The 26,721-nt window shown below is 33.9% G+C and overlaps 5 protein-coding genes and 1 non-coding gene across 6 annotated transcripts; 2 read left to right on the top strand and 4 right to left on the bottom strand.

Moving 5' to 3' along the window:
* Positions 1-252: 252 nt before the first annotated feature.
* LOC103843608 (protein GRIP-like) lies at positions 253-4,411 on the top strand. Its single transcript, XM_009120345.3, has 5 exons — positions 253-391; positions 2,141-2,243; positions 2,555-3,559; positions 3,643-3,873; positions 3,962-4,411. The coding sequence occupies exons 2-5, from the start codon at positions 2,166-2,168 to the stop codon at positions 4,325-4,327; spliced, it is 1,680 nt and encodes a 559-aa protein (XP_009118593.1). The 5' UTR covers positions 253-391; positions 2,141-2,165; the 3' UTR covers positions 4,328-4,411.
* A 226-nt stretch (positions 4,412-4,637) lies between these two features.
* On the bottom strand, positions 4,638-8,177 carry LOC103843607 (ubiquitin-like modifier-activating enzyme 5). The gene is made up of 14 exons (XM_009120343.3): positions 7,866-8,177; positions 7,568-7,636; positions 7,366-7,479; positions 7,158-7,286; positions 6,996-7,064; positions 6,576-6,728; positions 6,347-6,383; positions 6,044-6,126; positions 5,742-5,816; positions 5,569-5,643; positions 5,396-5,482; positions 5,186-5,304; positions 5,052-5,104; positions 4,638-4,950 (listed from the first exon to the last, which is right to left on the bottom strand). Exons 1-14 carry the CDS (start codon positions 7,944-7,946, stop codon positions 4,805-4,807), a joined length of 1,290 nt encoding a protein of 429 aa, XP_009118591.1. The 5' UTR covers positions 7,947-8,177; the 3' UTR covers positions 4,638-4,804.
* Positions 8,178-8,199: 22 nt separating this feature from the next.
* Positions 8,200-10,823, top strand: LOC103843606 (vacuole membrane protein KMS2). Its single transcript, XM_009120342.3, has 8 exons — positions 8,200-8,483; positions 8,821-9,032; positions 9,209-9,287; positions 9,364-9,651; positions 9,734-9,882; positions 9,974-10,090; positions 10,171-10,350; positions 10,427-10,823. The coding sequence occupies exons 1-8, from the start codon at positions 8,435-8,437 to the stop codon at positions 10,607-10,609; spliced, it is 1,257 nt and encodes a 418-aa protein (XP_009118590.1). The 5' UTR covers positions 8,200-8,434; the 3' UTR covers positions 10,610-10,823.
* A 1,687-nt stretch (positions 10,824-12,510) lies between these two features.
* LOC103843605 (SEC14 cytosolic factor-like) lies at positions 12,511-17,570 on the bottom strand. The gene is made up of 7 exons (XM_009120341.3): positions 15,597-17,570; positions 15,355-15,472; positions 14,749-14,837; positions 14,621-14,667; positions 14,432-14,520; positions 13,648-13,781; positions 12,511-13,439 (listed from the first exon to the last, which is right to left on the bottom strand). The coding sequence occupies exons 1-7, from the start codon at positions 15,699-15,701 to the stop codon at positions 12,771-12,773; spliced, it is 1,251 nt and encodes a 416-aa protein (XP_009118589.1). The 5' UTR covers positions 15,702-17,570; the 3' UTR covers positions 12,511-12,770.
* An 888-nt stretch (positions 17,571-18,458) lies between these two features.
* Positions 18,459-25,857, bottom strand: LOC103843602 (transcription repressor OFP12-like; the record flags this gene model as incomplete). The annotated part of the gene is made up of 1 exon (XM_033279729.1): positions 18,459-25,857. A coding segment is annotated over one exon (705 nt), but the record flags the coding sequence as incomplete, so codon positions are not given.
* On the bottom strand, positions 21,858-21,931 carry TRNAN-GUU. The gene has a single exon. It is a non-coding gene; the product is annotated as a tRNA-Asn (tRNA).
* Positions 25,858-26,721: the final 864 nt, after the last annotated feature.

Here is a 26,721-nt window from a genome sequence, read left to right as displayed (position 1 = left end):
CTTTAAACACCAGTTAAACTGATACGGAGGGAGTACCAATTATTAACAATGAACAATATAAATCGGGATCGGACCATCATATCAAACTCAAACCGGGAAAACCAAAATAAGGGATGGAACCGTGGAAGAGGAATTTAGACAGTTAATTCATCCGTTGAAATTGCCTTTCAAAAATACAAAGAGAGACCTATATTTCTGCTGTTCACGTTATAAACTCTAAAACAATTAAAAGAGAGATTTGTCTTCGTCTCTTCCATTGACATCTCTTGGTCTTCTTCTTGTTCTCCTCGTGCATTTTCATTTCCCCATTTACGAGAAAACTTTTTTTTTTTGAAAAAACAAAATCCAAAAACTAAAAACAGAGAAAGAAAAACATATTGAGCAGATTCAAGTAAGCATCTCAAATCCACCGTCATTTCTTTTGTTTTTTTGTTGGATCTGGTGATAGGTCCAACTCGTCTTTCTGTTTTAGATTGTCTTTAAATCTAACTATATCTGATAGTGACAACGATAACTTCTACTTAGGAATTCAACAGATCAATGGATGATGCATCACCTTCCTATACTAGTAGTCTAGTAGTATGCATATTCTTTTTTCTGTCTATACGTGAGTTGTTTTAAAATTTAACAATTGATTATTCTTATATTACCGATTCATTTCTCTAAAAAAACACGAATGGATCGTAATATTAAACGTGGTAACTCTTTTGATGATATTTCTTTCAAGAATTAGGCTTCACTTGCAACTTTCAAGCTATATCTCTATCTATAGATAGCGTTTAGAAAACTAGGTTAATGATTACAATTTCTTAATTCATCGAATGTTCTTCGTTTATATCGTTTTATGCCCGGTTTAGCCTGATACAGTGAGAATTTGTCATTTTGATGAGACGTTAGTAGTATCTTCCACGTCTCTAGTTTATAACGGCCGTGATAGTTTTTGTTTTGTGTTTAACCAAAACTGACAGAATAATTCAAAAATAAAATTTTGTTTTGGATTTGTGCACACAAATTAAAGAAACAATTAATTTTGTCTATTTCTTATATAAAAACACAACTATCTATACACTTAACTATATTTCAACCAATAGAAAAATATATTGTTAAATAAAATTAATAAATTTTGCATTAAAAATCGAAAACGATATTTATTTTGTAGCAAAAAAATTTCTATTTTGTGAACTATTTTTCTTGTTTAGTTAGTAGTATACTTGTGCCATCACTATTCATCTGGTCGCCATTGCTTATGATTTTCTTATTATTATGTTAATTGTAATAAGTTTGTGATTCTTTATCTTAGTTGTATACTTGGATTTAAATATATTTGTTTTCAAATTTTATTCGTTTCCAATATGTTTTAAAGTAATACTAGTGTTTCCATTTGAAATTTCTTTTCGGATAGTCTTCTTGTCAAATACTACAAATTTAATAAACTACTATTGTATACACAATTTAAGAGAGGGCTACCAACTTTGTGGGCGTTAAACATGCCCTTTTATTTGTTAGTTGACTTTATATATTGACACCCTAAGCACATCTTGGTTTGCACATACATAAATTACTCGTTAATATTTAATAATACCTCCGTGCGTGGCTATCCTTTCTTTATTGGTTGGTAAAGCCACCGTTAACTTGTTAGCCTTTCCAAAAAAAGGTTACATCGAATCTTGATAAGTGCGTCAATCTCAAACGGTACAGAACAATGATCACATAGTTGAGTATGTTTATGCTTTATGCTTAATAGTTTCATCAACCAAAAAGTAAGTTTGTTGCAAATTCTGTTTGGAGTTTGGTTACTTTATACTTGTGTATGATCGTAAGCCTTTGTTCTATTCATAATCTTTTAAAGAATGTTGTTGGCAATAATAAATCCACCATTTACTTGAAGATTACAGTGAGACACTATTTAACCAATTATATTTTACAATCTATTTTCATGAATGGTTGAAAAATTTTGGTTTCTCTTTCTTACAAGCTACTAAAGGATTTCCATTTTCTATAAGATAAAAATGTTGCGGTTGGAATGCAACTGAACTTGATCACATATCTTGTTGATGCAAGAAACAAAACTTATAAAACCATGGTGAATTACTCATTATTAGTACCATTTTCAAAGCCTTAAATTTGTCATCGGTTGCAGAACAAAAGGTATTAGGAACTGCTTGATGGAAAAAGAGAATTCCGAGGTCCATGTAGTGAAAGGTGCACTTGAGGATGTAAAGACGGTCGATGTTTCTGTTAAGGTAATGATCTGTTTGTTCATAATGAAATACTTTTACAAAATTTTAATGTTTTTTTCTCTTGTCATTGAACATACAGGTTATCCTCTATAATCTATTGTTGTACAATACTACAATTCATTCAAGTTCACTCCTAACTACTATAACTATAGGAGAATTGTTTTCTTTTATATCTTTGACATTAAATAGATTGATATGACAAATAAAATATTTTAATTCTAGACGTGCCCTTTAAGTAGAACTGAATCTATCAACTTTTTATTATTACTAGTTATCATAGGAGATTTAAGTATTGTGACTGTTTTTGATTACAGGATGTGAAGGGAGAAATGACCAAGGAAGATAAAGTAATTACGAAAGAAGAGGAGGATACTACATCTGATGGTGGATTCATAAAGGTTGAGAAAGAAGGGATTGACACTAAGGATGGTGAGAAAGCAGAGAAGCAAGTTCCTATTGAAAGAAGCTCAAGCACTCCACAGAGAGAACTATATGAACTGCAAGAAAAGGTGAAAGCACTGGAGCTGGAACTGAGCCAGGAACTTGAGAAGAACAAAGCTGCTGGATTAAGGGAAAGCGAGGCGATGGAGAAGCTGAAATCAGCTGAAGAGAGACTTGAGAAGCAAGCAAGAGAAACAGATGAAGCTAACAGAAGAAGCAAAGAGATAAAATATTTGCATAAACACTCAGATCTCAGCATTCAGAAGGCAATGAAGGAACTCAATATCATAGATACAGAGGCCAAGTCATTGACCGAGAAATCGAAACATCTGGAGAAGAGAATAAGATTATATGAAGACAAGTTGGCTGAAGCATCTGAAGATCTTTATCAGTCATCCTTGGAGAATGAGTTACTATCAGACGCAAACAATCAACTCAAGATCAAGATTCAAGAACTTGAAGGCTTTTTGGTTTCCGAGAAGGAAAGGTTTAATCAGAGAGACATAGAAGCTAAAGACTTGGCTGTAAAGTTACAATCCCATGAAAACCTAATTGAGGAACATAAAAAGAAAGTTCTAGAAGTATCTGAAGTTGCTGATACTAGAAAAATGGAGCTTGAAAATGCTCTACAGAAACTCAAGACTTTTGAAGATACAATCAAAGAGCTTGAGAAAGAAAATGAATCTTTAGCCGAAGTGAATCTAAAGCTGAACCAGGAGCTAGCCGATCATGGGTCAGAGACCAGTGGCTTTCAGGCAATGTTCTCTGCTTTAGAAGCTGAGAAGAACCAAACAGCAAAAGAGCTACAGGCTTCAAAGGAAGCTGTAGAAAAATTAACAAACAAGCTTACTTCTGAAAGAGAAAGATTAAGATCGCAGGTAGACAAACATTCACAGAATCTAAAAAATCATGTATTAGTAAACCATCTCATGATATATTTTGACACTGCTTTCTACTTTAGGTTAAATCCCTTGCAGAAGAGAATAGCCAAGTCAATGAGATACATCACAGCACAAAGAATGAGCTCATAAATATTCAAGAACACCTCGGAGTAGAGAAGTCTAAACTGGATGCTATGGCATCCGAAATCAAGAAGCTCACTTCTGTGGCTTCTGAAAAGTCGGTGTTGGAGTCCAAGTTTGATGAAGTTGAAAAACAATTGAAAAACGCTGAAGCTCAGTTGAAAGAAGAGGTAACAGTATAACTCAGGAGAATAGGATAACATTTTAGGAATGCTGATTCACAATTTGTGTGGTGTTTCTTGTGTCTTTTTTTTTCAGGTCGAAAAAGTTGCAGAACTGACCTCAAAATTGCATGAACATGAAACTAAAACAAGTGAACAGGATTCGGTGGACGAGGAAGCAATGAAGCTTCATAAATCAAACTTGCAGGAAACTGAGACTATGGGAAAAGGAGAAGTAGAAGTTAAGCCTCGAGATATTGATTTCTCTTTTCCAACTCCAAAGCAACGTAAGAGTAAGGAGGAGTCAGATCATGCTTCTTCTGCTTCACATTCGTCTTCTTCTTCAGGAAACGTTACAACAACTCAGAAAGCTGAAACATCTCATTTCATGACATTGAAGATTGTCCTCGGAGTGGCTCTTGTGTCTGTCATTATAGGTGTCATTCTTGGTAAAAAGTATTGAAAATTCTTAATGGTGTGTCATTGCTTTTTCTTTTTATGTATGAAAGATTTCTTCTGGTTTGGGTTGAGTGTGTTTTGTTTTTTACCATCCTTTTTATTAACCCTTTCATGTTTGCCAAGTAAGGCTACTTTTAAATATTCAAACCCAATCCAAAATAACCGAACTCAAATTAAAAATATTTAAACCCAATAAAAATATTCAAAATGGATTCTAAACTTCAATACCAAAATACCCGACCCGAACTCCATGCCCATAGATTACCATGCAATATCTGCAAAATTGTATAATTTCATCTTTGGTAAGCCAATAATAAAAGGGAGAAATCATCATCCAAAAAGTTTATTGTTTATATGCCTGTGAGATCCATTTTATCAAAACCTCAAACACTCTTTTCTTTTGCTTTTACACAATTGCGTTTGCCACCTCTTTCAAGTAAAAACTGATAAAACAACTATATTATGTCTCACAATAAAGACTTCAAGCAGCATTAAGAGCTTCGAGCTGTTTCTTTAGTTCTTCAAGGTCGTCCTCTTCCTCCTCCGTCTCTCCAGACCCTATAGCTATTGCCTTCTCATACTCATCTGCGACTGGCAGCTCCCTAGTAAGCCCTTCTGGCAATGTATCTATACAACCACAAAATCGAATTATAGAACTGTCAGAACCAGACGAAGACTTTGATATATTTTCAAATAAATTGTATAAGAGAATCCTTAGTTGAAAATACCTGAACTTGAAGAAGCTTTTGGAGTATCCTTCTCATTCTCATCATCAACCACACTTATAAAAAGAAGACATGAGATACACATTAGATCTCTTGTTGCAAATATTGCTGTTAACTAATTTTAACTGAGCTGTTACCTTATGTTCCACTCATTATCATCATGGAGTGGACCATCATCAACAGCTGTTAACGCATCGGCTTCCATCTTAGCTTTGGCAGCAACGTCCCTTGCTGGTTTTGCAAGCATGTACTCTTTCTGCATTTTTGAGATTTCCATTTTTAACCTTGGAACAGTGAAACAAAAACGAGCTGAGAGAGTATTGTAGTTGATTTTCACTCAAAGTTACCTGCCGTTCCATACAAGCTGCGTTAGAGCATTGTGGATTTGGTCTCATTTGCATGGTTGGGAAAAAATCCTTCAGTGAATTGTAACCCTGTGGACGTCAAGTAGCAGAATCATAAAACGATTGAACTTCAAATGATTCATTATGATAATGCAAGAGGAGCTAAGACTTTTTACCAAGTATGGAGAAACTTCACCAAAGTTTAGTAAGAACTTGAGAGAGTTTTGAACCAAAAGCCCCGCAACAACACCCTGAATTCAAAATTAAGCAAACACATTGTCTGCTACATGATAACTAGTTATAATATCCAAATGTTCTTCAACAGTACTGTAAGGTGGTTGACAATTACCATAGTAGTAGGCAGAGATGCAGCACAGACCCCTTCTCGCTTAAGTGTCCGTTCATCAATTCCAGATGCCACGACCTATAAAATATAAATAGATTATTTAGAGGAGATGCAAGTGTAGTATTAACAGCACCCTACCAAAGTTCTACTTATAAAGATTCTGGTATGTTATTTAGAGGAGATGCAAGTGTAAGTTAACAGCACACTGAATCATAAAATCCTTAAATTTACTAATGTTCTACTTCTAACATTCCTCAAGCATCTAGGCAGTTGTATGACTGATGTAAGAAGGAAAAATAACATACCAGAGGAGGTGCACAAGCAAAACAAGCAGTTTCTCCAGGAACCAGAAGCTGTATGTGACCTGAAACGGCATCTTCAGAAACACCTGCACAAAATATCGTATTCTATGTCAGCTCAAATACAGACTCCACGAGCTGCATGTGATTCATAAATAGATGACTGATCCATCAGAACTGGTGAACTGCGAACAGACAAGACTGCTACAAAATATGACAATCCCTTTGTGCATAAGAGCCACGGAGAAATGCCAATTCATAGGTTGTTTCCAATGATACATGCAATTATAAGCTTTTCATAGTGTTTACCTGACTCCATCCACGTTTGACTTAACTCGTTGCATGCCTATACAATATATCAAAGAATAAACTCAAATCAGAAGCTGTCTATCTTTACCACTCACAAGCATAACCAGATGTTGTAAGTAACAACTCATCTACAATAAAAGATCGAAAAGCTTGATGGAGAAGTAAAAACTATGTGGCAAATTTGTAACAAAAAGAAGGCTCTTTCTCGAGGAAAAAAAAAAAGAGGTACCTGGTTGACAGCCATCCTTGCTTCATAATTATCAACACAGCTCAAAACAAGATCCACACCACTACCCTCCTTGGTAGGACAAAATGACTTGTTCTTCAAGCTCGACGTGAAGGTCTCAAAGCCTTGCACCGTTGTTATGTTCATTGTGAAACTCTAGGAGAAAAAAATGCAAATTGTGACTTCAGTTAAGTGAGTGCTAAAGTAATAGTTCTCAGTAGAAAAGAGCAGAAACAATAAACTATCCAGAAAGAGGCAAAAGAAACGAACATCATACATCAAAGACCTCCTACATAATATGAAAATAATTTAAAGCGAATCCATAGACTTTTCATTTACAAGCAAATATGATATAAACAACCTATAAACTAGCATCAGGTATGTTTAATCCCCATGAAGAAGACAATCAAGTAGAGAACTTACCTCAAGGACTACGTCAGGGTTAATTTCTGCAAGGGTCTGGACGGCAGCATCAGTCTTTGTCATACCAACCTACAGTCACCATTACTCAAGAGATCAGAATCACAGACAAGACTAACTGAATGAAAATAAAAGAGATTGCAAATTAAAATGAAAAGAGAGAACCTGATCAGGTCGGAAAAAGAGTCGGTTCATGTTAGCAAGTTCGACAGTGTCATAGTCATACAACAAAAGCCGACCAATACCACATCTAGTCAGCATTTCAGCAGCAACACTTCCAACACCTCCAATGCCCTGTCAATGTAAAGTTGTATAAGCTATAAATGGAGAGAAAAAGTTGGAAACAAAGGCAAAGAGAGAGAGGGATACATACAACAATGGCGACTGAAAACTCTCTGATTCTCTCATAGTTCTCGACAATACCCATCCGCTGAAGAGCCATAAGCCTACTGTAAGGATTACTATCTACCACTTCCGAACTCAATTCCTGCAATAGAGGAGATCCCCTTGAGCTCAGACTGTTTTGCATTGATTATATAAATTAGAAGAATTTAACAAGTTATATAAACTCATACCTTGACTTTGGAACGCCGGTGAGGGTTACACTTAGACAGAGCCGCTAGATTCTCAACATGTGATCGCAGCTGTATGATTCATCAAAAACATAAGAACAATGCAACAACAACAACAAAAGCTTTCACATTTTGCCATAAAGATGAATGCTTTCAATAGAATCCAGATCCAGATCAATACAAGGATAACTCTTAAACAGTTAAACACCAATGCATGTGAAAAGTTCAGTTCTTTTCGAATTTAAGACAGCAAAAACATAATCCATGACACAAAAGAGACGGACTTGGAATAAATAATCACCTTGTGGATCGGAGCCGGATCGGAGAGAGATTTCTCGAGGACATCGATATCATCGAGCAATGCTTTCAATTCAACCTCCATCTCAGCTCTCTTTGGAAGGGAAGAGAAACTCTGGAGTTTCACAAAGGGTTTTTAACTTTTTTAAGACAAACAAAAAAAAAACGTTATTACACTCGCGAAGGTAAGAACAAAAACAAGTGTTGACTCCCAAAAAAATAAAGAACATAACAGTTGACCGAGAAAAGAGCCTTTTTAAAGTTAAGAATCCAATGGGCTTTAAACTAAGCCCATTAACTATCCCCATCGGCCCGTTAAATTATTTTTAATTTTTCAAGTTGAGGATCGAATTATAAAAACCAAACACGCCCAACAAAACAGGAACCTGATATTTTGGTCGCACACCGTAAACACAGGAGAAGAGAAGAATAGGAAAAAAAAAAAAAAAAGACGTAGCTTTCAAATCGAGATCGAGACATTGATTTCGATTCAATTCCAAGCTCCACCAAGAGACCCAGTGTTCATCAGAGCCCAGAGTTTCAGTAGGAATCGACAAAATTTGCCTCTGGAAGATGGGTTCTTCGAAACGTGCTTCTTCTACAACAAATCCTGCAATCTCAGGTGCCCTTCTTCGTTCCCCTTCTTAAAGTTTCAAACTTTAGGTTTAAACTTCCTACATTGAATCTGATTGGTATAATTAGACAGAGATCATGGATTTTTAGAGCTTGAGTGGTTGTCTAAACGATGTAGCAGCTCTTTTATTGAGTAAAGTTTGAAACTTTTTAGGGTTGAACATTGGATCAGATCGATATGATTCATTGATGTTCGCGCATTCTTAGATGATTATCCCAATTGATATGAATAGACAGAGAGATCCATTGGTGTTTGATTTGATTCATGAGTTTTGAGTTTTTGTTTGTCTAAAAAGTAATAGTCTCTATGTTTTTTTTTATGCCAGGTTTGCGAGAGAAGCATCAACAGGATCTAGAGAAACTCACATTGACCTCGCAGCCTTTCAAGACCTTTAGACTATTTGTCGCTGCTGTTTTTCTTTATCTAAGAAGATCTGCCTCCTACCTTCTTGCTAACGGCGGCTTGTTTATGCTCTTCACTATCGTTTTTGCGGTAGTTTCAGCTCTGCTTGTGACCCTCGATGGCCCACACGTTAAGGTAAAATAGCTTAAAACCGTTTCTGTCTGTGTGTAGCTTTAGGCAAAGGGAGTGGTTACAAAGGAAATAAAACTCTGCTTGTGATCTTAGCTGTTAGCTCATTCGCTTCTTTATTTGAATTTTACATATTTGGATGAAGCAAATTGTAATATCTATTTATTTTCTACCAAGTGCAGCACCTTGAGGAACTCTCTGAGTACGTTAGATTTGGGCTATGGTGGATCTTCTTAGGTGTTGCATCCTCAATTGGTCTTGGTAAGAATATGTTTTAAACACCCTCAAGGCTGATATTGTTTTGATGAATACTAACAATACTTTTTGATGATTTCAGGATCTGGTTTGCATACATTTGTTCTTTACTTGGGTCCTCACATTGCATTATTCACCATAAAAGCAATGACGTGCGGTCGCGTCGATTTAAAAACTGCAATCTACGACACTATCCAGCTGAAGAGAAGCCCCTCGTGGCTTGATAAACCTTGTAACGAGTTCGGCCCACCAGTTTTCTCTTCAGGAGTTCCTCTTAGCAGCATACTGCCTCAGGTTCAGATAGAGGCCGTTCTTTGGGGGTTAGGAACAGCGTTGGGAGAGCTCCCTCCTTACTTTATCTCAAGAGCAGGTAAGAGACTCAAAACTTACTTGATGTTTGTTTATGAAGAAGCTAAGGGAGTGAGCTGCTAATACTCTTGGCTTCTTTGCAGCGAGTCTTTCCGGAGGAAAAATGGAAGAGCTGGAAACATGTGGTGGTGACGGTAGTGGATTCATTGGTAGACGATTAAATAATCTCAAAGGCTGGTTATTGTCACACTCACAATACCTCAACTTCTTCACTATTCTGGTTCTTGCTTCGGTATGTTTCTGATGCGCCTTCTGAACAATTCAGTGCTTCTTATGATTCCAGAAAACTTATGATTTTGGTGCAACGTGTCCTTACAACTCAGGTTCCTAACCCATTATTCGACCTTGCTGGAATCATGTGTGGACAATTCGAGAAACCATTCTGGGAGTTTTTCCTTGCAACGTTGCTTGGAAAGGCAATCATCAAAACGCATATTCAGGTTTGTTAGCGTTTCCATAGTACTTTTGTTTTGTGGCACTTTCCTTCAGGGTTGATCTCAAACTCTTGCTGTTTTTGCAGACGGTCTTCATCATATGTGTGTGTAACAATCAGCTTCTTGACTGGATTGAGAACGAGCTGATATATATACTAAGCTTTGTGCCTGGTTTTGCTACTGCGTTGCCTGCGCTCGCAGCCAAACTCCGCTTAATGAAGGAGAAGTACTTGGTTGCTTCACCTCCAGTGACCTCTGACATCAATGTAAGAGATTCTTGTTTCTCTTTACTTAAGCAAATAACGTTTTGCATTGTTAAATGATTGTTTTGTTGGTTCTCAGGTAAAGAAATGGGATCTTTCTTTTGCGTCCGTGTGGAATGGAGTCGTGTGGCTGATGCTTTTGAATTTTTTCGGCCAGATTGTGACTGCAACTGCGCAGAGATACCTCAAGAAGCAACAAGAAAAAGAATTAGATGCCTTGACCAAGAAGAAGTCGTCGCCAGTCTCAAAGAAATCGAATTAGTCCAAGAAGTTTATTGATAATTTCTAACTTTTGGTTTTTCTTTTTCATAGAAACCACATAAGCTTGTGCTGCTTTTCATCTGAGAACCAAAAAAAATAGAAAATGTGTCCTGAGAAGAAAACATAGAAGAGAAAATTTGGGAGTTTAAAGAAAGTACTAACTTTGGTTTGTTTCATGATGGTTTCACATTTTTAATCATTAGATTTCACAAGTATAACATTGCGATTATTTCAACTATTTTTTATCAAAAGTTTTGGTTAGTGTGGAATATAAATTAATATTGTGATTATTTCAACTATTTTTTTATCAAGAATTTCGGTTACTGTGGAATATAAATTAATCTTGTTCATAGTCTCTTCAGTTTAAGATATATTTTGTTGTTCAGAAATAAATTGATCAACTAAAAAACTCCAAGATTAAAATGCATATATGTTAAATCAAGAAGAAACTTAGGGGTTGGTTAAAGTCCCCATATGATGCTTCCAATATTACTTGGATTTCAAGTTTCTAGTTAATTCCGGATAAGGAGTATTAATTCTCACTCTTTTTTTTTTTATCGCAGACAAAGTTACTGGAAAGTAACCAACATTTAACCAATGGTATTAACAAAAAAACTAACAAAATTAATGAGTTTGTCCGCAAGCTAAATCAATTTACTTCAAAGATATAGTTTCGTTTAAAAGAAGAAATAATTTTATGAAATTAGTACTACATAAAGTAACAAACGAAAGGGACAAATGAGAACTCATTACTGCAGAAATCGACAAAGAATAAAAGTCGAGAAGAGTAACAAAAAGAAACTGTTCATCTGTCTTTAGATTATTTTCCCCATGCGAAGAAGACACACATATCAACAGTTGAACAAAAAGAAAATGACCCCGAAAATTATGCAAGTAAAGGCCATTTTAATTTAACTTTATGAAAAATAAGTATACTTGGATAAAAATACATATGCGTAATTCCAAAAAGAAAATGCTTAAACCAGGTTACGTCATATCGCTTCACAAATGTGATTTTCAATAAACCTTGATGCAATGAAGACAATTGCTCCAAGACATAATACGCATTTCTCTATGATGATATAAAAGTATCTTAATAGTATAATTTTGCTTGCAATAGTACACTTAATATTATAATGCAACACCATGCAAATACACACAACCACTACAAAACAGAAGAAAGTCCACCTTGACCTTTTCATTCAATTATAACATTATACACTTACTCAGTTTACACATATTCCGGATAAAGTACTGTCAAACCCATAACCTCTATGGCTTATTTACATATCTGAATCCTTTTGCGTTAAATTTGAAATTATTTTGAAAAAAATGCAAGGGTTAAGTTTATGTATGTATCTCAGCTTTTTACGAGGTCCTCCTCCATTGGGACTAATTCTGAATAAATAACTAAGTAGGTTTGACAAAGAAATAGGTTTGACAAAGAAACAAAGTAAAAAATTATAAGGGTAATGTGTATACATATTTCAATTAAAGTGCATATACGTAGCTTTCTCATACAAGGTTAGTGAATGGATTCAAGAACATCAAATGTCTCTTTATTTGTCTTTTAGCTAAAATAAACGAAAAACTTTAACTGCTTACACTTTCTTTTCAGTTTTTTACTACTATAAGATTATTTGTCAACGGTTTGCTTATTTATTTTATTATTTTATGATTAGTAAATAATGGGGTCACATGTAGGTACTTGTATGAATAAAGAAACAACGGCAACATCGCATTTTCTCATTTGAATTTCCCCAAAAGAACCATTCTCCGTCACGACCACGTTGTCTTTTCTTCAAAACGAAGACTTTTTGCATGCTTATCCCGAACTGTGGCCATGGTAATTATTAACTATAATCATGTATGAAAAAAAAAGCTAAAGTATTAAAATTCAAATCATAACTTATACAACGCATTGAAAGTTCAAAAATGTTTGGAACAATTTAGATAGTTGAAGAAATCAAACCAATAGAAAAAAGATGCTGAATAAATAAACAATTGATCAAAATTATTAGAAATACATCTTGACGAACTAAACATACATATGATAGAAACAAACAATAATGGATAACTCTCATAATAAAATGGCCACAAAATGGTAACAAAAGTTATATACTATACTACGTACTTCTTTAACTGGTTGATAGCTTCATGAGTTAGAACCTTTGAGATAAAGACACGTGGCGGCGTCTGATCTGGCTAGAAACAATAGAGACAAGACCACCGAGTGGGGGCCGCATCTTTGACCTATAAGTCATCTCATCGTACGGCCTACGATAAAACTTGAGAAAAGGAACGAACGAATCTCGCGGCTTCTCAGTTTTACTAACTTGTGACTCTCGCCGGAAAAACACCGCCGGAGACTGGAAGAAAGACGGGCGAGGTATCCGCGGGTCACGGAGGGTTCCGATAGAGTGACGGTCGCTAGTCCTAGCTGGCATCGGCGTGGAAGCGAAAAAGCTTCTCCTTGGTCCATCGATGGGCTCGCGCCTAGCCGCGGGTGACGCGAAGGAGAAAGAACGCGCGTTTAGCGGTGAGATGTACGCGCTCGTGTGTCCGAGTTTGGACGACGATGACGTGTCGGTGAGAGTGAGGCACCACGGTTTGACCGTGTCGAGACCGTCGCGGGACACGGTGAAGGCGAACCTAGAGGATGCGGAGGAGCTAATCTTGTCCGTTGGTTTTGTTGGTGACTTGTCGAAACGGAGGGAGGAGACTCGTGATGGGTATGATGAAGTGAAGTCGTCGTAGTCATACGAGTTTTGGAAGTCTAACATCGATACAATCGTCGTGGTCGGTGACAGATCCACGAATGCACGAACACCCTACACGTGAACGTAGAGGATCAGTCTCACTGACTTCAACTTAAAAAGTCTTGATGTTACGTACTTACGTTACTTTAGATAGGTGAACTAACACTTTGACTTATGCTAACTATATTCAAATTTTCAAAAATGCAGTCACGTTAGATGTACAGCTAAGTTTACTAAAATATTTCGTATATGATAGTAATGCAATTGTCAAATTAATTACCTTCCAAAGGTAGGAGAAAAGAGAAGGAGGATCGATGACGAAAGTTTTGTAAAGACGACAAGGATAATACTCTGCAACTATTCTGAGTGTAGTCACAAGTATGTTCATGAAGGCTGATGCTGATTTGAATAAGCCTGAAATTTCAAAATAGTTGAAAAAATATTAGCTAACCATTCACAATCAACGTGTGTATGGAATGAATAATAACCTTTGTTACAAAGACTGAAAAAAAATATGAACGCAAGTATTTGTTTGTTCAATATTTGATAATCTTTAAAAAAAAATTTTGGTCAATGATAATCTTAAATTTAAAAAATAAATAATGCATGAAAATGGAAGGTGTACTGTAGGAGTTACAGAGGATCAGAAGAGGAACATTTAATGAAAAGCTGAACAGTACTATCAGTGTTTGAGAAGTGCTGCAACAACTGTAGAAGCTTGACATAAGTTAATGCCAATACTACCCTCAATAGTTTGAGACTGTGATTCGTGTGACCGAGACTAAACAGGGATACTACGGACAATTTCAGAGCGTTATCTCTCCTACTTTCCTGCCGGGGTTCCGACATGTTCCGGTCCCCAAATTTTACCAATCTTCTTTTGGTTAAAAATAGACATTTGTGTTTCATATTCACTCACCGTGACAATATTACCATTGAGGATAAAAGACAAAACAGAAATAGTTACTTATACTTTTTTGAATTTTTTCACTTTTTCTCCTTTATTTAGAAACCTTGTTTTCCTAAATAGTTTTCCTACAACAAAAGATAGATATCGAACTTACTAGCATCGAAAAGGATGACAAATTCTTCGACGTTCCTGGACATGGTTGAGATTGCCACCTCCAATGTAAAGACCACCAAGCGAATCAACCTTTTTAAGAAAAAAATTAAACCAATATAGATTAATTTTGAGAATTTCTTTTATTTGATATTTGATGTTTTATTTTGTGTATATGGTGATTTATGCTTACTGTTTCTGCGTATGTAACTTCTGATAATCTTGTTTAATGCGGAAAACCTAAGAGAAAAATGTATTAATTTAGGTTTTTGGGAATAAATGATAAACAAAATCATAAAAAGGTGAGAAACATTAAGTTACCAAAACGGGTCTACACTCGTCGTCAAGACCGGCGACATAGGCAAGACCTTCAGCTAGCTCCGCCGTGAACTCGTCGGCGATCAAGCTCTCTGTAGCATGTTAATATATTTATAATAAATTTCAAAAGAAAAAGGTAAAACAGAATCTTGAAAATTAAACAGAAGAGGTTAAAATAAGTGGGTGTCATAATGAGTGGATTTTCACTTTAACGCTCGATGTTCAAACATGGGACACATCAAAACCCGAGAAAAAGCAACGAAACGTCTGTTCTAATTACACAAAAGAAATACAAATATCAAAACTATAGCCACTAACAAATCTACCACCTATCTATACACTACAACACCATGCTAACTTTAAGCTTTATGTTATTTTGTATCCTCACTTTTGATTGTTTTTAAAAAATTGACCGTTTATTTAAATAAAGCTTTGGACCTCTGAAAATGTAACGTACGCGTGTTAGTACACGAATAAATATATATACACATGTATTTATGTATATTAACATATACGTAGAAGAACATCATATACTGATAAAGACTGCAAATATACGTGCATAGACTATATGAATAAGGTTTTTAAGAGAGAGAGAGAGAGACAATATACCGATGCCAAGAGAAGATCTCCATGAAAGGCAAGACCTTAACTGTTTAGCTGCTCTCTTCACATTGTCTCCTTTTGTTCTCAAGAATCTACTGACACAAGCTCTGTTACAGAACTTCTCCTGCAATAATATTACCCGACAATAACAAAAATTAAATAGAGTACCAAATAAATCAATACATAAAAAATAAACCAGTAGCTAAATTAATGAAAAGATTAGTGGGCTAATGCATTAGTAAACAAACCTGTTTGAGAGTGAGAGGAGAATGTTTACGAAGGAGATGAAGAACCGCTTCAACTTTGTCGACGCTCTCTACTGTTGAATGATCCTTCTGCTCTTTCTTCCCCATTTTCTTGAGATATCAACTCAAAGATATCTTCTTCCTTCTTCTTTATTTGTGAAAGAGATTGATAAAATAGCCCGTTGAAACAACTATACCAAGCTTGTTCTTCAAGCTAGAGAGAGAATGTGTGTGGGAAAAAGAGATTTTGAAAAAAAAAATGGAAGTGAGAATGGTGTGAGAGAGAAAGAGATTCCCTTGTTGTATATATTTTGGTGATTGAGGTTAACGGCAGCTGACGCCGTTGAAACTACTCTAGCCCAATGTCATGGACTCATGGTCATGTCTTGAATATTTTATTGATATATTAATTTAATAAGCAAAAAAATAATTTTCATCAACTTTTGTTTTGTAAACAAGCAAAAAGGAAAGTGGATATACTTAACATAATATTACCGAGAGCCTAATGAAATGATTTTTTTTTTTTTTTGAAAACATAGAATCAAATAAAAGTTACATGATAGGAAGGGAGTAATTAAGAACATATAATTTTTTTCAAAGATAGAAGGTCAAAAAGAGGTGAAACGGCGTGAAGAGTTTATAACAGCTGCTTGCCCGTTGGAACAGACATTTTTACAAGGATTCGACTTTTACTTAAAAACTCGTTGAACTTTCAATAGTAGTTTCTAAAAGCAATAATATTTGATCACATCAATCTCTCTTTTTTCCCTTTGAAATGGATGAATATTGTTGTTAGCGCAACAAACATATTCTTCTTTTTGTTGACGTCTACTACAACAAACATATTCTTCTTTTTCCACGTATATGCTATAGTATACTACAAGTCTAGAACTAACGTATTATTATTGAGGTTTCAAACAATATATATTTATATCAAATTAAACTAGTCCAACTTGTTTCGCATGAACATATAAACAAAACATGACAATTGTTTACTTCAATGGGTGTGAAATCATGATAACATCGGATCTTAAATCAACATGTTACTTTGCTTCAGACACAAGCTATTGCTTATTGAAAGTATCATTTTACATCAAAACAACATTGTATTGTCGAAGATGGTAAAAGCTAAAAAACGCGAAGAAATTTACAAATATTATTCACACAGTCTTGATAAATACACGGATGATATACGTAAAACATGTGAAGATACGTATATGACATACTTTAAAAGAGGAAACAAGAAATGGTCAATAGATAGGTTGACTGGGCAGGTGTCTCTCGTGCTATGAATCGGATTTAATTCACATCACTTTTGTCCCCGGCGTAGTAGTTACGCATAATCTAATCTATTAAAACAGAGTCCTATTTTTTATCTACTTAAAAATATTGTCATTTAAATTTGGACCTATTCACAACTCATTAGAAATAAATATATATCCCTTATAGTTAGGTAATAACTATAATTAGGTTATACAATATATATCCAGTTTAACAAACCCTTATTCTTAAATTTGAATTTTCGACCGTTGAAACATTAAGACGAGTTGGTAGATATTCACAAACTCTACTCGAAAATCATGTAACAATATGGTTCTATTTCATCAGTTTCTTAACTTTATCTCCACGTCTGAGTCTGTAAAAAAATACATGAAATAATAATTGTGTAAACAAAGAGAATACGAAAAAAGCAAAACAAATTTATAAGAGAAAACAAAGCATTGCCTGACTAATATGTCTCCCGTCGTGCTTAACTCAAGACGTAATGAATTCCAGATGGACTGCAACTCTAAGAAGATTTTGTTGTGGGTTATGAAAGAGATTTCATTATGAATTTCATTCTTTATATGGTTTGCAAATACGTGATGCATATTAGAAAATTATTACATTTTTTTTTAAACTGGCCTAACTTTGAAGTCTTACTTCATACGAAATATACTAATGAGTAAAGGAAATGGAAGATTGATTAATTGTAATATTTCGCTAACAATATTAACAAACACAGCCAAATGATTTCCTAACATTATGCTAACAATATAAAATAAAACAACTAAACATTTTCCTAACAATATAGTATTAATCGTTTATAACAAAACAGAAATAATTCTCTAATCAATACTATTAAAACTGAAGGGCCTTTTTTGAAATCCCCTTGGAGTTTTGAAATATTTACAGATCTCTGCCATTGAAATATTTTTAGTCTATGAATTTTTTTTACATATATTCACTACTCCTTTTAATTCAACAGGAACTATTTTTGATCTTTTTCCTTTTATTTTACTCAATTAACATATCTATTTATCTACACCAAAACTATACGACGTTAACAAATTCAACAACTCTAGAATACATATCAAAGTCCTTCCTTCGATCGTAGCCATCAAAAAAGATTAAATAAACTTTTTTGTTAACTTTATATGTTCAGAAAATTGTATATTGAAATTTAATTCATCATGTTCCATCAGCACTGACACTTGAACATTTAAATTCCTGTGTTCTCCTCACGAACTTTGGATTCTGCAGGTTTCAAAATTAAAACTTACAACTTTGGATTCTGCAGGTTTCAAAATTAAAACTTACATTATTCAATACAAATGTTTTATCTATTAATATGTAATTCAATGTTTTAATTACAATCATTAACTTCAACCATACATTTGTATTGCAATCGATAATAAACTTCAAGTATATATAACATTCGTGTTCATAGATTTGGAAGCTTCAATTTTTAGATGTACAGTATGAAGCTACAAACGAACCCCTAAACCCCAAATAATTATTTGTTTATTTTATTAATTAAATTATTAATTTTTACAAAATGTCAGTCATATGTAGGGATAACTATTGGGTTTAAATACCGGTATATTAAAAAAATGAATAATAAATCTCCAAATTTTGAGAATTAAACGGGATTAACAACTGTACAATATATTGTAGTTGCAAATATTTTTTCCAGATCAATAACCAAAAAAGGCGCAACATTTTAAACCAAACCTATATCGAAAATACTAAACTATAGATACCCAACCAATCGTTATAGTTCCATATCTTGAACATATCAATATTGTAGTTGCTAATCTTTTTTTCAAATCTTTAATTTTCCATAACTTGAAAAACCTAGATTCTCAAGCTATGATATTTTCCTAAACTAACGGCCTATATTTTCTAACTAAATTGAATAGGAATATCCTAAACCCTCACCCTTTACGTTTCCTATATATATTGGCCATCTAGCCTCAAAGCAAACACGCTGTTTTCTATTTTTTTCATAATAATGTCTTCCAAGCAAAAAACTGTTTACCTTGATGATATTAAACCATAGAAAACGGTGTGGCTTATCCAAGCGCCAAAATGGTGCATACCTGGAAACCATCCAATCCCAGGTTTGGTGAGACTTCAGAAATAATATTTGTAGACAAAAAGGTAAATACTTAGACATGTTAACATGTTTTTTGATTTTTTCGTGAGATCATGGACTAACATCTGTGGTAAAATAAATATGTTCTTCCAGGGATAAAAATTCAAGCTACATGTAGGAAGAACTATTTCAAGTCTTTGGGTGATGAATGCAATGTTGGCAAATGGACCCGGACTAGTTAGTATGATACTCAATCCACTACGTAGCGACCGAATCTGATAAGAAATATATATATTTTTTAAAAGAATTATGATATAAATGATGTAAAACTATAAAATAAGTATAAAAGATTATCATAATGATAGAGATCATTCAATTCAACAAAATAGTGTCACACCCGAATAGCAAAATGCCAAATTGTTCACATCCGCAACGTTTATCAAAAACGTGTTTCTTTTTCTCTTCTAGACAATAGGTAAATCTTTGTTTTTATGAACTAAATATTTTCTTAATCAAATACTCCCTCTGTTTTCTTTTAAATGACGTTTAACAATTTTTCACACAAATTTAGGAGATTAAGACAGTGCCTAATCTAACATTTTGTATATACAACTCATTATTACGACAGATCATAACACAAGATTATTTGCCTATATTTTAGGAAACGTCTAATATTTTGAAACAAAATCAAAATGCTAAAACGTCAATTATAAAGAGACGGAGGGAGTATTATTCTTTCAAAAACAGATGTCCGATTTTTTCTTAACAGAAAATAAGATAAATAGAAGTCTTACTTTTGATCAAAACTAATAACTTCATCCTGGAAATTAATAAGAAAACAGAGGCATGTACATAAATGAAAAGCTGGAGGAAAAGAGGATGAAGCCCGTGAACAAATAATTGAATGTGATATCAAAATGTATCTTTGATGAAAATAAAAGCATACTTACTTAAATAAATAAAGTACATATTTAACTATATCATGACTCATGAGTGACCTTTTACTTTTATGGCTCTTCTGTTTGTATTTACCCATATTTTGGAAGAGATGATTATAAAATACTATCTGCATGGAAGGAGGAAGTATTTATTAGTAATATACAATGCGACGACTTCGAGTTAATTTCAAACTTTTCATTATTAATCGCATGAAAAGTCACATGATTATGTTTGTTTGTTCATTTATAACACACTTATTGCATTTAAGTAGTAGTACTTATTTAGTTTGGTTATCTTTTAATGACGATTGTAAATAACCTTTAATTCAAATAAATTTGCATGCATAGTTGACCAACCCTTTTAATCATGAACTGTTTTCTTTAAAATCTCGATTTCATCAGTAATCAAACAATGTATGTTGAGATCTATTCGGTTAACTCAATGATTACTTAACCAAAAAATCACATGATAATTTATCTAATGTTATTTTGATAGTAATTTTGAAATTTACGTTGACTATTTTAAAATTATGACTAATCAATAAATAGGAAAAAACTAGACTGTTCTCTGAAATTGAAAATTTCAATTTCACCTCTGTTAAACGTACATACAATCAACTATGTACGATCAGCTCTGATTACAATCTATTAACCTATTCATGTGAATTAGTTATAGATTTTGAACAGTGGTGACATTATTATTACAGTAATAATTGACTTAGCCACTTTTGGAAATATTATAGTTAAGTTGGTCTGACGCATTATGTCAACAACAACTCACGTGACCCCTCAAGACTCTTACTTACTTCTTCTCATTCTCACTAAACATTTCTTTCATATGTTACGAAACTTCCTACAAAGTCGATTTCATCTTCTCCTTTCTGTTGGGTTCTAATATCTAATTTCAAATTTTGAAATCGATGTAAGTGACAAGAAACAATGATACTTTCACTGAGTTAGTGGCGTTTGTTAAACATTCGATATTTATCGCATCATTTCACATTTTTACATATCTTTGACTGATCAAACAATGTATTAGAGATGAATCAAGTGTTCTGCCTTTTCTTATAGCCAATACATAGGTGATTACATATAATTGGTTCCTCCTTCCATACCCGTTCGGAAAGGTAGTCAACACAAATACATTGATATATTGGAGAAGGTAATTGTTGGGATTGATTTATAAATGTGAGACGAACATATCATGTATATAATGTTTAAAACATAGCAGGTATGAAAAACAATAAAATGAGAAATATAACAATTGCGTCGGCCCATGGACATTTGAATTTTTGTTAAAACACATAAGCACAAACCATAGCCTATTTTCCCAGTATAAACAAAAATATTGGGCTTCATATGTACATTCCGTTGGCTCATGAACATTTCAATTTTTCAATAACTGGTTGCCTCTTTCCACAAGAAGGGTTTGTAACATAGAAATTCGCTGTAGTTAGTAGATCAATTTCCTCACTAAAGGGGGCTTAATTGATCAAATCACAAACTATATGGTGCATTTTGATAAAGATGAATTACTATAAATATCATTCAGCTTCATTCATCAACTGTCAAAACATGAAAACAAAAGAGGAAGAATGTTACTTCTCCAGCTACACTCTTCTGCCCTCTCCACTTGCTCAAATAATCACGAATCGATTCCATGGCACCAACAACTCTTTCCTTCTCTGCATCATACTTCTCCTCTGCATGTAATCCCGAAAACTCAAATGTGGCCAAGAACGAAGCACCGACACAGTTCAAGAATCCACGACGAGCAAACAAAGATGATTGGTCTTGTACATAACATAACCGTGAGAAGATTTCTCTTGATGATCTTCGTCTTTTTAATTGAAATTTTCAAACAGTTAGAGGACAGGCTTTTGTGAAAAGTGAAATGCATACAAATTCGTTCATGAGATTGCAAACTTGATTGATTCAAGAAGTCAAGAAGATAAAAACATAAAACTGCGCTAGAAGGAGGGGTCGAACCTCCGACCTTGTGGTTAACAGCCACACGCTCTAACCAACAGAGCTATTCCAGCTTGCGATAACTCTAATGCGACTTATATTATTGTTCACAATGTAAAACGCCACTATATGTAATTATGAATTTTTACTTTTATCTTATATATTAAAACAGAAGCCACAATATCTTTTATCTATGAAGCGAAAAGTTTAATTTTTTAAAAACTTTCTAAATTTGTGAAATATTACAATATATTTGAATATGACAATAAAACAATATTTTACTAACTTATATATATATAGTTACGATTTTAATAATGAAATAATAATCCGAAAATATATATATAGAAAAAGATACAAATACATGTGAAACTCTGAAACAATATATTCAATGAAAAAAATATACAGTAAATTTATTATGTTTTAAAAATTGATAGACACATATATATTATAATATATACCAATTTAGAATTGAAAACAAAATATTTATATAAAAATAAATAAAAACAAAAACTAGCTCAAAAAATCTAGTTTATTAATTATAAGTAAGTTAGATATTTTTTTCAAACAGGACATACAATAATATCAATCCAAATAAGTCGCATTTTAAATGCTATACGAAAGAAAAAACTTATATTATAATATCTTGAATATAATAAGATTATCAATTTCTTAGATCATCATTTTTTTCAAGATGGATTTACTTCATGAATTGGATTCAAATTTTTTTATTTAGTTATTTTCACTAAATTAAAATAAGGGTAACCATATGAGCGAGAGTGGAACTTGGCTGGAGACACAGTTTTTTTTTGACTAAAAAAGGGTTAAACTCGGGTCTATTAAAGACACAGACCTAACCCCCGGGTGAAGGTACAGCCCACAGATAGACCCTTTCTTGGATATTCAAATGAGCCGAAAGCAATAGTCCATATCCGTGTGGCCAGCGGGATTCGAACCAGGGTTCGCCGTATTAGGTTTTTAGTCCATCAAACGCCACTGGACTACTACCACTGGTTGGCTGGAGACACAGTTACAACTGTAAAATCGAATGCTAAAAATCATTGGTTAAGAAGGTTGAAGGATTTCGATAAAAAAAAAAAGAAGGTTGAAGGAAAAAAAACTCTTTATTTTCGCCTTTGCAGCATATGCTATATCACATGTTTCAGTCAACCATATGTATTAGTTTAATTCGTCTGATGAATATTTTTTTATACTGGAATCACCAAACAGCATAATTAAAGGCAATATGTATAGTATATCATATGCATATCATATATATATATGTAAAACACGACTCTTCTATATCTCTAGACTAATCTCTCTCAAGCACATGTGAGCAACACACATATGTCACACAAACATATATACATATACTTGGCCAGGTAGAGTTGGAGACAAGCGGCCTAAAATCAGGCACTAATTATACCAACTTATATTGTATATAAGACAAGCAATTTGCTTAGTTTCTGCGCCAAAAACCGTATGCTTGCTTAAAAGATAATGTTAGTGTGCTTTTAAAGTCTTGCACAAATCGAATATACATAATCTTATGCTTTTTATACTTCTAATTTACTTTTAATAATCTGGCTTGGCTAATTGAGTTATCTCTCATAATGAACAATTTATTAGTAATTCGGCTAAATATGCATGGACCTAGCTATAAGGCTTCACCCAACATCCATCTTAGGATTCTCTTATTTTGTTTTTTTTTGTCTCACCTTGTGTTATGTGTAAAATCTCTTGCATGGGGAAGAATCACAAAGTTAACAGATCTCAATATTTGTGAATACGAGTGATTAATATATTACTTGTATGTATCATCATTCCTAAATAAGCCATGTTTTGATGTGCTTCCTTTTCTTAAGAAAAATTGAACAATAAAATGAACGTGGCTAAGATTTTCTAAATATTTTAAGATTGATGTTGTCATTCACGGAATCTATTTTTATATAAAAACATTTTTGTAAATAGATTTCCTCTATTATTTACACAATTCAGCTTTATATTTTTTTTTTTAACGCTGATTTATTATGATCTTACAATTATGATATAGGAAAGATTACATAGACGATTCGACAACCGACAATACTACCTGCCTTATGAAGACCTACGCCTAACTGCATCATCTGAGCCGTCCTATGAAGATCCCCGCCTGACCAGATTTACTTGCACCATGTTGAAGATCTCTTGCAAGCTTTTCCTATGTAGTCTGCATAATTGTTTAATAAAACACTTTCTCCGGGACTTGAAACCTGGATTTCTTGTAATCTGCAATAAATTGCATAGTCTGGGATTCGAACCCCAGACCTAGGTGTAGAAGCTTTTAAACCTTAACCAATAGGCTATGGTGATTCCACATCTTTATATTTAGATATATCCAAATCTTAGTATTTTATGAACAAAAATTAAGCTACTCTATTTCACTAAATAAGTCTTAATAATATAATACGCGCCTTTATGCGACAAGAGTCTCTCGATGCCTTAAGACGTGGTTTGGAGTCATTCTATATACTATATCCACTCAACCTTGTCCAACATTCATGTTCAAGTTTTATTATTCATATAATTTTTTGGACGCATTTCATTTGCCTCGTTCAATTGCAGAACAAGAAACTTATACAAAATTTTATTTAAATTACGAGAAGTTCCAATTTCACAATCACGGTCATCTTATTGGTCGAACTCGTGTTTATTATGCTACTGTATGGTTCGTCTAGCTATGAGATATGTCTATCGCCATGATAGCACTAAACCACCGTATTGAAAAAACTGGTGATATTTTTATCCAACCTACAATTTACAAATCATGAATAAAAAAAAAAAAAACTCTATGTAAAACTTATCATATATATGTCCATTTTAGTTCTTGTGTCGATGTGAATGTAAGTGAAAACAGCACGAAAAACATAAGAAAGTCAATCTATTTTTTTTTAGATTCTATATATAATTGATACGTTAGGACAGATGAAATAGTACCAATTGTCAGTCGACATAGTTTTCTTTGTTTGTCATGGCACTTGCACCTGGCGAAAATTTTATCACTTCAAAATGATAAAACGAGTATCAAAATTTCAGATGAAAACGATAAATCCACAATGAGGTTTCACAATACATGTTTTATTTTAAAAGGTTTAAAACAAATCTAACTGCATGCGATCGAGACAAAACCCCACGCCTCTCTCGATTTTCTCGTATCATTACACAATAATTACATTAACATATTTTTTTGTCCTAAAGCGTTAATCCCAAAAAAAACATACATTACTTTTTTTACTACATAGCATGAAAACATCCCACGTCAGCTTGTCCGGTGACCGTCCGATAAGAGAGAGACGAGAATGTCGGCGAAAGCTCTGATAATGAACTTATGTGTATCTGCTGCATTCAATGAGAGGTAACTGAGTAACAGTTCGTGCAAGAACTCGTAACGGCGAACATCTCCTGCGTCTGTAACGGCGTCAAGCATCTCCTGCATCGATCGCCTGAAGTCGTTGTAAGGATCAGGAGATTGCACGTATTGTTTCACGGCGGTTCCTCCAGTGAGAAGCCTAGTAGTAGTCGTGGCAGTGGCAGTTTCGTAGTTAAACCGGGGACGGAGATCCGGCGAGTCGGTGATTAAGTTAGAACGGCCAGGGGAAGAGACGAAGAAGCGACTGGAGGCGAGAACGGAGGTTAAGTCAGGAGGGGGAGAGTGTTCAGGGGTAAAATCGTAATCATCGGATTCATCGAAGGACGCGGAAGAAGAATAAGCGGCGGTGGAGGTCGAGGCAGTGAATGTCGTGGTGGAGGAAGGTTCGGCGTCGATGAGGCGCTTGGATATGGGGCGGTCAGTGGGGGAGGAGTCGCTGTAGAGGAGGTTGAAGTTGTTGATGAGAAGAATGGATGGACGGTTGGGATCGTCGTCGGAGGCGGCGGCGTCCGACGGAGATGAGGAGGGATTATTGAGATTTGATGGGAAGCAATGATGGAAGCTTTTCCACATGATTCTTGGCGTTGTGTTTTTTTAGAGAGATATGGGATAATGTATTGAGCAAGTGGATTAGCTAGGTGGCCATGAATGTCTTTATATATGATGCACGAGTACGACCATGTACTCATTTGCATACTTGTTTACTCCATGCATCGTGCGTTGCTGTAAATGTTAAAACCAAATTATATTAATCTTTATTATGCCTACTTATTTTAGATGAAATACAAACTTACACAAAATTATGAAAATTATATGAATCATTACCGGATGCATGAAGTAAATCTGTTCATTTTAATTCTAATCTTAAATTGCTAATTTTGGTTTGTTAAAGTTGGTTTTATATAGTTAACAAAACCCATATTCTGTTCTTTTTGGTAAAAAAATCCATATTATATTGTCGTTAGTGAATCTAGTTATGATTTTTGTTAAATTTTAATAAAATAAATTATCATCTGTAATACTACAAACAATCTATAAATAAAAAGGAATTCTCAGTTCGAAATATAATATTGTAAATTTAATAAGAAATTATATTTTCTTTTTTGTCTATAGTTTATGTTGAGATAGTGAATCTGAGCTTGAGGAAGCCTACATGTAAAACTAAAGGACCACAAAGCTATTTGTTTGTTTATAATTGAAAGATGGAAAAATAATTTAAATAGAGATGAAGATATGTATATGTTTTCATTATCTAATGTGCCATATAATGATAATGATTCCAGATGATGAGGAAATATATCATAATAATAAGGGTAATGACTCCAGAGTTTATACTAGTACATTACTTTGGATATTACTATAAATTATAAAAAATCAGTATCTACTTCATTTCTGTATATAATTTTCTCTTCTTCTACATAAATACTTGAATGTACATAGTGAAGGTCAATAATGTGG

The sequence above is a fragment of the Brassica rapa genome, chromosome A09, assembly GCF_000309985.2.
Source record: "Brassica rapa cultivar Chiifu-401-42 chromosome A09, CAAS_Brap_v3.01, whole genome shotgun sequence".
NCBI classification, from domain to species: Eukaryota; Viridiplantae; Streptophyta; class Magnoliopsida; order Brassicales; family Brassicaceae; genus Brassica; species Brassica rapa.
Note: the sequence above shows the minus strand (reverse complement) of the source record. Positions and strands in the feature narration are given on the sequence as shown.

What these genes read in the sequence shown, in the direction of transcription:
- LOC103843608 (XM_009120345.3), top strand. Translation starts at nt 2,166, where the DNA reads ATGGAAAAAGAGAATTCCGAGGTCCATGTAGTGAAAGGTGCACTTGAG. An exon ending in CGGTCGATGTTTCTGTTAAG is followed by an intron (nt 2,244 to 2,554) that starts GTAATGATCTGT and finishes TTTTGATTACAG; the next exon opens with GATGTGAAGGGAGAAATGAC. An exon ending in AAGCTCAGTTGAAAGAAGAG is followed by an intron (nt 3,874 to 3,961) that starts GTAACAGTATAA and finishes TTTTTTTTTCAG; the next exon opens with GTCGAAAAAGTTGCAGAACT.
- LOC103843607 (XM_009120343.3), bottom strand. Translation starts at nt 7,946, where the DNA reads ATGGAGGTTGAATTGAAAGCATTGCTCGATGATATCGATGTCCTCGAG. An exon ending in TCTTTTTCCGACCTGATCAG is followed by an intron (nt 7,065 to 7,157) that starts GTTCTCTCTTTT and finishes TGGTGACTGTAG; the next exon opens with GTTGGTATGACAAAGACTGA. An exon ending in GATAATGAGTGGAACATAAG is followed by an intron (nt 5,105 to 5,185) that starts GTAACAGCTCAG and finishes TCTTTTTATAAG; the next exon opens with TGTGGTTGATGATGAGAATG.
- LOC103843606 (XM_009120342.3), top strand. Translation starts at nt 8,435, where the DNA reads ATGGGTTCTTCGAAACGTGCTTCTTCTACAACAAATCCTGCAATCTCA. An exon ending in TGCATCCTCAATTGGTCTTG is followed by an intron (nt 9,288 to 9,363) that starts GTAAGAATATGT and finishes TGATGATTTCAG; the next exon opens with GATCTGGTTTGCATACATTT. An exon ending in TTACTTTATCTCAAGAGCAG is followed by an intron (nt 9,652 to 9,733) that starts GTAAGAGACTCA and finishes GCTTCTTTGCAG; the next exon opens with CGAGTCTTTCCGGAGGAAAA.
- LOC103843605 (XM_009120341.3), bottom strand. Translation starts at nt 15,701, where the DNA reads ATGGGGAAGAAAGAGCAGAAGGATCATTCAACAGTAGAGAGCGTCGAC. An exon ending in ACGAGTGTAGACCCGTTTTG is followed by an intron (nt 14,668 to 14,748) that starts GTAACTTAATGT and finishes TTTTTCTCTTAG; the next exon opens with GTTTTCCGCATTAAACAAGA. An exon ending in TTTTCTCCTACCTTTGGAAG is followed by an intron (nt 13,440 to 13,647) that starts GTAATTAATTTG and finishes GTTCACGTGTAG; the next exon opens with GGTGTTCGTGCATTCGTGGA.